The sequence below is a fragment of the Canis lupus genome, chromosome 35, assembly GCF_003254725.2.
Source record: "Canis lupus dingo isolate Sandy chromosome 35, ASM325472v2, whole genome shotgun sequence".
Lineage (NCBI taxonomy): Eukaryota > Metazoa > Chordata > Mammalia > Carnivora > Canidae > Canis > Canis lupus.
Window position 1 is genome coordinate 24,123,675 of NC_064277.1, and position 10,514 is coordinate 24,134,188.

The 10,514-nt window shown below is 44.1% G+C and overlaps 2 protein-coding genes across 2 annotated transcripts; one reads left to right on the plus strand and one right to left on the minus strand.

The window, feature by feature from the left end:
* Window positions 1-673: 673 nt before the first annotated feature.
* Window positions 674-3,898, minus strand: LOC112656865 (histone H2B type 1-B). The gene has a single exon (XM_035710643.2). It carries the CDS (start codon window positions 3,583-3,585, stop codon window positions 3,205-3,207), a length of 381 nt encoding a protein of 126 aa, XP_035566536.1. The 5' UTR covers window positions 3,586-3,898; the 3' UTR covers window positions 674-3,204.
* Window positions 3,899-3,924: 26 nt separating this feature from the next.
* LOC112656773 (histone H2A type 1-E) lies at window positions 3,925-4,317 on the plus strand. The gene has a single exon (XM_049105902.1). The coding sequence runs from the start codon at window positions 3,925-3,927 to the stop codon at window positions 4,315-4,317; it is 393 nt and encodes a 130-aa protein (XP_048961859.1).
* Window positions 4,318-10,514: the final 6,197 nt, after the last annotated feature.

Here is a 10,514-nt window from a genome sequence, read left to right on the forward strand (position 1 = left end):
AATATCAGTTGTTGAGAGGATTGTTGCCCTGTCAATAGCTCTCTTTTTAGTACTGTTAGAATAGGCAGGCAGTGAGGCTCTAAGGGGATGCCCAGAGGCCAGCAAGCGGGAGGCCATGGCCAGCCATGGCAAAGGTCCAAGCCTGTCCTGACAGCACTCCACTAGGAGCTGTATCGCACCAGATAGGCCCCAGATGGCGGTGCCACAACAAGAAGCCCCTGAGTAGGTTAGGAAGAAAGAGTGGGAAACCCTTCTTCCCCCTCCAATAATAGATATCCCGCCCCATAGTTAACAACTGTTGATAATAGGAACCCCCATCTGGGGGAAGCAGCTCTTTTCTCCCTCTCTCAGAGCTCAAGAGTATACTTTTAACATCAATAAACTTTCCTACTTGTGTCCCTCATCCTCTGTGTTGTGAGTCTGTTCTTGAATTTTTCCTGGTGACAAGACCAAGAAACTTTGGTGACCTTGTTGGGAAGGCCCAAGTGGAGGCTCCAGGGCCCATTGTTTCCCTGTCTACCTGGCACCAAGATCTCTATTAATTTTACAGGATAAGAGAAAGTATGATCTCATATGACATTTACGTATCTATATGTATAGACTTGCACAAAGTAAAATTTCTGTAAGATGGATGGCAAAAAATTACTGGATATTGGAATTACAGTTGATTTTTATTTGTTTATTTGAAAGTGTTGTTGGTGCTTATTATTTTAAAATAAGGGGCGATCTTGTTTTGCAAGGAAGTTAAAAGGAATTCACTTAAATGTGTATGTTATGTAATGGAAATGAAAACCCAAGAAGAAAGACATTAAATGTTGCTGAGCAATGCTAAAGACAGACCTGAGAAGTTTATCCTATCACCTGCCACAAAGCAGGGTCAGGGCATTCCACTTCTAATGGTGTCCTCCCAAATCATGAACACTTTCTGGCCCCCCTGCTATCTGCCTGTGGATCTCTCTTCTCTTTTCCAAATTCTCAATTTCCAAATTAAAAGTCTTCCCCAATGACCTGTCCTGTTCCTGGCACCCAGAACTTAGCCCTGGGCAGCTTCCCCTTTCCCTGCCCCACAGATTCAGCTGTTCCTGCCTGCAGGTCATCCTTGCTAGATAGGAAGGCAGGCAAAACTTCCCGGGGCTGCAAGGAGAATCAGGGAAGTAATAGAGGTTATTTTTTTCCTCAATTGCTTTTTTACTGTGGAGAAAACGTGGGTGGTTTATTAGGGTGAATAAACCCCTGTAGAATTTCACTTTGATGGCTTACTTTCTGGCTCAGCTGAGTCCAAAGTTGGTGCCTCATTAGATGTAACCAGAGAGATTTTATGCATTTTTTTTCTGCTTTCTCACCACTACCCCCTATAGCTCTGGGGTCTACCACAGAGTCCAGGCATCTGATTTTTTATTTTATTTATTTATTTAAATTCTCAGTTCACTTGTTAAAGATCAGCCAGGTATTCAGCAGAGGTGGCAAAAAGGCCTAGGTTTGAGTTTACGAACCTAGTTTACAAGTTTAGTTTGAACTTGTCAATTAAGGGTGGAGTTGTTAGGTAAAGCCTCAAATATTAGGAATGAGGGGAGCAGGGAGGGAGAGAGAGAAGAGAGGAAGAAAAAAGAAAGCAAGCAGACAGACCAAAGTCTGTCTGTTGAAGGAAAAGATGGGGAGAAAATAATCCCCAAATCAGATCATTTTAAAGAAGATAAATAATATTACCACCCAGATCTCAGCTCTCCACGGGAAGAACATAAGGGTCAGTGATTCTTAAATTGTACCCTGAAGTCAATAATTTAAAGAAAGGGTGGGGGGAGGAGGTCTTTTCATAATTATTAATTTTTAAGGCTGGGCTCTCTCTCTCTCTCTCTCTCTCTTTTTAAGATTTTATTTATTCATGAGACACACAGAGAGAGGCAGAGACACAGGCAGAGGGAGAAAGACTCTCCGCAGGGATCCCGAGATTCCAGGATCAAGGCCTGAGTCAAAGGCAGACGCTCAACCGCAGAGGCACCCAGGCGTCCCTCTCTTTCACAACTATATTTGTCGTTATTGAGACTGGAAGTACTTCTCATACAGCGGTTGGCTGACCTGTAGAATCTGGGAAAAGATCATTTACATTTTTTTCATAAAGGGATCTTTTTAAAGAAATTCTATGGATTTCATTTCTTCATCCAAAGACATACTGTTGCATGTCACCTCCATAAAACGCTCATAAGCCAATGAAAAACATTGTTTTCCTCATTTTCATAGGCATTTAGCAGCTGAGTCCTACCCATCCGCCTCTCCGCCCCCAACCCCGGACCTAGACCTGTCCCATTAGCTCCTCTACCTCAAACAACATCATTTTCTGTCTTTTAGGTATTATCTTTGGAGTCTCCCTTTATTGAAAAAGGTTTGCTAAGAAAAGCCAGCACCTCTTCCTCTCCAACCCTGCCAGCCAATGAAGTGGCGCGATAGGAAGAGCGGGAAATTCAAACTTTTTGTCCTTCCCAGAGCGAGAGAGCCATCCTCCCCGCCCTTCTACTGGCACTCCAGAGAAGCCAGGGACACTCAGAACAGGAAATGGGAGCTCGGATTCCTGGGACCCAAACAAAACTGAAACGGCTCTAGATTGAATGTTGCCATCGATAAACAATTCTAATGTGAAACTAGAGTAAATTCATTTTATCTGTGCGCAAAGAGCTTGAGGAATACCCGATAGAGGTGCCCACAGGAACCACGGGCGACTATGTCTAGTTTACCCAGTGCTTTAGGCTAGGGTATTTAGGGCCAGGTATCTATGGCCCTTCCTGCTCTTTTACCGCCCAGATCTTGCCTCCTCCCAATAAGGCAAGTCTGGATTATCCCTATTCAGAAAACCTCTAACCACTTCTGTACCCAGCAGGGAAATCCCGATGTTTTAGAAGCGTGCAGACACGGGGAAGGGATGGACCCGAAGTATCCTGAAGCTTAGGGCAAGCCCGCAGCGGATGGGTGTTCCCTGCTGGGCGTTACACTCCGTGCTGTATTTCGCTTTAAAGACCATGGGACTTTCAAAATCCATTCTCGGGTCTACAATTGCCTCAACGATCACCTATTTTATAGACTCTCTAGGACGCAAATATATGGTAGCAGAGTTGAATTACACCGCTATGAAATAGCGGTTATAGCTCTTCTTGGGAGAGAGTGGGTGGCTCTGAAAAGAGCCTTTGGGTTGGATGGTGCCTCGGAGAGCGCTCACTTGGAGCTGGTGTACTTGGTGACGGCCTTGGTGCCCTCGGACACGGCGTGCTTGGCCAGCTCCCCGGGCAGCAGCAGGCGCACGGCCGTCTGGATCTCCCTGGACGTGATGGTCGAGCGCTTGTTGTAATGCGCCAGGCGCGACGCCTCGCCCGCGATGCGCTCGAAGATGTCGTTGACGAACGAGTTCATGATGCCCATGGCCTTGGACGAGATGCCCGTGTCGGGGTGCACCTGCTTCAGCACCTTGTACACGTAGATGGAATAGCTCTCCTTGCGGCTGCGCTTGCGCTTCTTGCCGTCCTTCTTCTGCGCCTTAGTGATAGCTTTCTTGGAGCCCTTCTTCGGGGCCGGAGCAGATTTAGAAGGCTCAGGCATGGTTCTTTCCTAAGAGTTGAAGAAACGTTAATTGCAATCACAACAAGTTAGTGCTGTGAAGGGTCGAGAGCTCATTCTTTTATAGTTCCTCAATGCAAATGAGGTATCAAAAATTGTCACTTCTCGTTGGGTAAAATCAGAACTCTTTCGCTAAGGGGAGGGTTTATGCAAATTAAGGGTTCACGTTTTCTTTTCCTATTGGATTCAGAGACAGACATATTTTGACCAATGGGATAGATTGTTGGCTCATCCCTGCGCTGCGTATAAAAATTTTTTTCCTCCCCCTCCCCCCCCCAAGCAAAGCATTTGTGTGGAAACCCGCACCGCTGTTTGTTTGAAATGTCGGGTCGGGGAAAGCAGGGCGGCAAGGCTCGCGCCAAGGCCAAGACGCGCTCGTCGCGGGCCGGGCTCCAGTTCCCGGTGGGCCGCGTCCACCGCCTGCTCCGCAAGGGCAACTACGCGGAGCGGGTCGGGGCGGGCGCGCCGGTGTACCTGGCGGCCGTGCTGGAGTACCTGACGGCCGAGATCCTGGAGCTGGCGGGCAACGCGGCCCGCGACAACAAGAAGACGCGCATCATCCCGCGCCACCTGCAGCTGGCCATCCGCAACGACGAGGAGCTCAACAAGCTGCTGGGCCGCGTGACCATCGCGCAGGGCGGCGTCCTGCCCAACATCCAGGCCGTGCTGCTGCCCAAGAAGACCGAGAGCCACCACAAGGCCAAAGGGAAGTAAAATCTAGTACAGAGGGCACTTGCCTACAGTTTTACTACAGCAAATTCAAGGCTCTTTTCAGAGCCATCCATATTTCCACAAGAAAGGCTGGTAGCCCAATTTATGTCACGTTGATAGTTCTTAACATTTTGTGTAACAGATAAGGTTAAGTTAACGCTACGACCCAAATAAACAGGCATAGCCGACGTTTCGCTGTAAGAAGGTAGAGTGAAATGTACAAACAAAGGAAATTTGCTTTTTGACCAATACAACCTCGTAAGGTTTTCCCAATTTTTAGTTTTAGGAAAAATCATTTTATCTCGGGTCATTGTGTGTATCTAGCATTACCAGACCAGGTGCTTTACGTGTGATGTTCCAGATACACCCAGGGTCCCTGTCATGTAGTCCACGGGAAAAACTCGGTATTAAAGGGAGCTATAATGACCAAAGACGTAGGAAGTGGCAATCTAGGCGACCCGATATTTACTTCAAAATAACTAACGTAAGGGAAAAGAGGACAAATTTGTACTCAATGAAGGGTGCAGACCAGCAGGATTGATAACCTTCGAGTCTAAGAAATTTGGAGAATTTCAGGCCCGACCTAGACTTACAGAACAACAAATTCCATTTTACATGTTTATTTCTTAATTGGCTGGTTAAGCATACTGTACTTAGTGAAAGTATAAAACATAGCGAAAAGAGAGAGAGAGGTGGCATAATTTATCCAATCAGATTCTCCGGTAATTAATCAATGTGCTTACCGTTTGACCAATGGTTTTAGCGCCCAGATCTTTTGAAAAATTACAAGGCCAATCAGAATGCTTCTTACTGTATATAATGGAATCTTTCGCCCTTTACCCGCTAGGCTGTCGGTGTGTCTTTAGTTTCGTCTTATGGCTCGCACGAAGCAGACGGCGCGCAAGTCGACGGGCGGCAAGGCCCCGCGCAAGCAGCTGGCCACCAAGGCGGCCCGCAAGAGCGCGCCGGCCACCGGCGGCGTCAAGAAGCCGCACCGCTACCGGCCCGGCACGGTGGCCCTGCGCGAGATCCGGCGCTACCAGAAGTCCACGGAGCTGCTGATCCGCAAGCTGCCGTTCCAGCGCCTGGTGCGCGAGATCGCGCAGGACTTCAAGACCGACCTGCGCTTCCAGAGCTCGGCCGTCATGGCGCTGCAGGAGGCGTGCGAGGCCTACCTGGTGGGGCTCTTCGAGGACACCAACCTCTGCGCCATCCACGCCAAGCGCGTCACCATCATGCCCAAGGACATCCAGCTGGCGCGCCGCATCCGCGGGGAGAGGGCGTAAAGCAAACTTTAGTTGAAAAAGGCTCTTTTCAGAGCCACCCACAATCTCTTGAAAGCAGTTGTAACTGGAGTTCCTACTATTGAAGTAGAATGGGTACGAGAACCGTTTGAGTACGGATGTTTTTGGTACTGTCTCTTAAATGTTTGCCCGAAGTCCTTCCTCAGGCTTCAGTCCCCGTTAAAAGTGCCTTTTTAGGCACATTTGTAAGTAATGTGCCTTGAATGCAGTTCTGATTCCTTAAAAAGTTAAAACAAAAGCTAACAGCATTATTGAATGCATGAAATTTTCAGTAATTCACAAAACATGTCATGTCTCCTGACTCCAGAATCCTGTATTGGTCTGAGGAGGGATTGACGCTCAGGTGATAGAAGCTAACTTCGTTAGTCACTAGCAAAGACCCACTAAATATATCTGCAATAAGAAAAAGACTTGGGGTTTGGCGCCTGCCTTTGGCCCAGGGCACGATCCTGGAGACCCGGGATCGAATCCCACGTCGGGCTCCCTGCATGGAGCCTGCCTCTCTCTCTCTCTCTCTCTCTCTCTCTCTCTCTCTCTCTCTCATAAATAAATAAGTAAAAAAAAAAAAAAACACTTGCCTATCATCCAAAGTTTCTTTGCCTATACATCTTAAAAGCAATGGGATTTGAAATAACTGACAGGTAGCAACACTAGAGCATCTCTTTTAGTCATGTCCCCTCTTAATAAATACAAATTCATTGACTAAAATGTTAATTTCTTTAATTTTCTAAGTATAAAATTATAATAAGCTGATAGTTCACGGTTTTCCGAGGCCTAAAATGTACACAACTTGGCAACTGTTAATAATTACAATTCAAAATTTTAAATACAAAACTAGATAGCAGGTATTAATTTATAATTGAAAGATGAGCCAAATTCGAATTATACACAAATAAAACCATAGCCATTACAAAGTTAAGAAAAATAGCAGTTTATTAACTCTTGAATATAATACTACGATGTTTATTTTCTTATATTTTTGTCTATATACTCTGATTCCATTTTTACCTGAAAATTATTTTGGAATATTTTCTATATAAACAGAAGAGAATGCAGTATTTCCACCCCATAAGGGTGATGGATCACAGCTTATTTTGTTCTCTTGATAACTTAGAACTAAGTTCAGCTTCAAAACACATTATTGGTAGTGTCATTTTTTTTTTTAAGTATTTTACTTATTTATTTGAGAGAGAGAGAGAGAGAGCAGGAGCAGGGAGGAGGCCTAGAGAGGGAAAAGTAGACTCTGCTAATCAGAGAGCCTAACATGGAGCTAAATTCCAAGGCCACTGGAATCATGACCTGAGCTGAAGGCAGATGTTTAAACTGACTGAGCCACCCAGGCACCCCAGTAGTGTCATTTTTAAGATGGTTTTCAAATTTGGGAAATCCTTTGTCAAAGTTCTTCATATGTGAGTTGTAAACTTTGGAAGGATTTTTAACGGACTAGCTTTCAGCTCTATACATTTCCAATCTGGATTCATCTGTACTATATACTTACTGCCAGTGTGTGGCTGCTACAAATACGTAGATGTCATTATATGACATTTAGCCCTACAACTTCCTGCCCGAAATACAGGTAAATTTGTCAGTGAGCAGTAGGAGTTTATTTCTTGAAACCATTTTTACATCCAATTGGCTAGAACAACTGAATGAACTCTGTATCAAGTACATCTGCAAATTTGATATCTCATTATCCCTAAACTAAACAGATATTAAGTAAATTTCTTCTTACCTAAATCCAAGTGTGTTCATTAGTACCCAACAGAATCAGGCAAAAGGTGAATTGTAATGAAAGGGAAGATTTAGTGGCAAAAAAACAACAGGTTTAATAAGCTGTAAATATCTTCACAATGAAATTTTTTTTTAAAAGAGAGACCAAGTGAACACATTCCACAGAGCCCCTCTCTCAGGGCTTTGGAAGTACTGGGCCTAACTTTTGAGTTTCATTAGCTTCAGAGTAAATGTGCTTCTGAGCACCAACTATGCTTTTCTAAATTACACGTGACTTCCCCTGCCCTCCTACCACCCTGTTCTAACATACCTCAGCAGAGAGCCCTAGGAGTTGAGAATCACTGGTTTGGGATGATTTTTTTTTTTTTTTTAGATTTTTATTTATTTCTTCATAGAGACACACACACACACACACACACACAGAGGCAGAGAAACAGGCAGAAGGAGAAGCAGGCTCCATGCAGGGAGCCCGACGTGGGACTTGATTCCGGGTATCCAGGATCACACCCCCAGCTGCAGGCGGCGCCAAACTGCTGCGCCACCTGGGCTGCCCTGGGATGACTTTTAGGCTCTGGGACAATCTGAGTTTTGCTTTGCATGATGCTTTGGATCATCAGAGATACCAGGAGGACAAAGCTTAGTGGGAAGAATAAAAATTCAACTCTGAGAAGTTTGAACCCTTTCAATGTAAATGTGAGTTCCCTGGAACAATCTGCAGGGTTTATAGATCTATTCTGGACTATCATCCTCCCTCAAAGAGGTCCTCATGGGAGGAACAATAAAACCGTGTTTTCATTGGAGTCAGTCTAATAGCTAACATTCAGAGTTCTCCTTGGGTCAAGTACCACATGAGCTGATTGTCCTGAATTATTATTATTATTTTTATTTTTATTTTTATTTTTTTTTAAAGTAGGCTCCAAGCCCAGCACGGGGTCCAATGGAGGGCTCAAACTCAGGATGCCAAGATCAAGACTGAAGCTGAAATCAAGTAAGACTCTCAATGGACTGAGCTACCTAAGTGCCCCTATATGATTCTTAAAACAACACTGAAATTCAGGTTTTCTCACTGTCTCCATTTTACAGAGAAAGAACTTGAGTCTAAGAGATTTTAGTTGATTGGCCAAGTTCATACTCCTAATTAATATCATTGTCAGGCAATCTCACACCAAGCCCACACTCAAATATCTTCTGATCAGTAAGATTGCCCGGAAAAGGATTCTTAGATCTAGTTGCTCCTCGAGGGAAATTGTCTCACAGATTAGGCTGAATGATTAAGAGTTGCAGTGGCCTGGCTTGGGCTAATTTCTGTTGTCAGAGTCCTCTGGTCAGTGGCCTGGTATGAGATGAAGTGGGTAGGATGAGTATAAGGAACATCACATCTTAGGGATGCTCTCTAAGCTTCACGACCAGCTCAGAACACTCATCTCCTTGGAAACTCTGGATTCTGCTACAGAGTAAGTATTTGCTTGTGCCTTCCCCACGGTATCTACTATAGAGCTATATTGTCCAAGATATCAGTATCTTGTATGACCATTAAGCCATGTATGACCATTAAGCAACCAACATACAGAGGATAATTATACTGGCTTACTTATTGGAAACTACCTAGCTACATTCTTAATATCACCAATCCCTAGTATTAATGACACCTACCTCAAAGTGCTGTGACAGGGTGTTTGGTAATAAGTGGAGAGAGCTGAATACATTGTAAATTAGAGCTCAGAAAATGCTAGCTCTCAATATCCATGTTCCTACTGAGACCTAAATCCCTGCTCCACTATGAAATCCTCTAATGATATAATCTTGCTTCTTGAAACCTGTTCATCTCTGGCATGAATTTCAACCCAAAGTTACTTTTTACACTTCCCTAGGCATAGAATGGCACCTGGAACTTTGCCTATGAGAAGTAATAGGATATTTAATTTTTTGGCCACGGGAGCACTGTGTATGTGCAGGGAAAAAAAAAAAAGTTTGGTATACTGCATTACAAGTAGCCTTTAATTTCTGTGTTACTAGCACTTTTGTCATACATATCACATGAGATCACGAATTATCATGTCATTGCTGAATTATCACTCAGCAGTTTATGCAGTGTTCATTGCCAGTTTTAGCTAACCAGCCATGTTCAGGCAATTATTTGAATATATTATTGCTGTATCAATATTATAAGTAGAATATTATAAATAAGATTATTAATAATGTCAAAATAAATTATAGAAATCATAAACTAAAAGTCAAGATAAGGACCTTTACAAAAAAAGCAAATTAGATTCTCTCTTTTTTTAAGATTTTATTTATTCATGAGAGACCGAGAGAGGCAGAGACAAAGGTAGAGGGAGAGGGAGAATGGGGATCCTGATGCAGAATTTGATCCCAGGACCCCGGGATCATGGCCTGAGCCAAAGGCAGACAGACACTAAACCACTGAGCCACCCAGGTGCCCCCAGCCAAATTAGATTCTAATGAATGGCTTACAGTATCAGACCTAAGCCAGCCAAGTTTGTGAATGCTTGTGAGGGAATGGAACAAAATCAGAGAAACATTGCTGAAGACTGACTGTATCTAAGGTCTAGGCAAAATTAGAGATTTTTCTTGACAACTTTTAGCTTTCTGTGAATGAATTCTCCCCTTACCTTTACTAGAGAAGGGCGATTCTATTTGTTTTTGAGGAAGTTTCATTTGAAAGTAAAGGGCACTCGTCACCTATGCAGATATGTTTGCGGAAGACATTTGATGTTAGGATCAGTTGCAAGTATACATACTCTAATAGAGTGTGGACTTGAAAGTCTTTGAATGGGGAAGGGAACACAGATGTCATTACCATTGCAGGATGTCATTACTGTAAGCTCAAACTGTGATTATATTTGGAGTATCTTAATTAAGTCTCCTGGTTGCTACAACTCAACCCACCCTGAGCCAAGTGAGGTGGTGGCCCCAGTGGCAGGAGGTCAAGATGGCTCAGGGGAACCAAGAACTCTGATGTCAGGAACCCAGAGAACACATCTCCATGCATCACTCCTCTCTGCTCTTGCTTATTCTGGGCTCCATTCTGCTCTGTTTATTCACCAGACCTCTTTGTTTCTCCAGGAGTGTCTAAGAAGACAGTTCCCCAGACATCAGGTCCCCTTAGTTTCTGTAACTCAGTTTCAGTTTATAAACAAAATT

Coding starts and splice junctions, on each gene's coding strand:
- LOC112656865 (XM_035710643.2), bottom strand. CDS start 3,585: ATGCCTGAGCCTTCTAAATCTGCTCCGGCCCCGAAGAAGGGCTCCAAG.
- LOC112656773 (XM_049105902.1), top strand. CDS start 3,925: ATGTCGGGTCGGGGAAAGCAGGGCGGCAAGGCTCGCGCCAAGGCCAAG.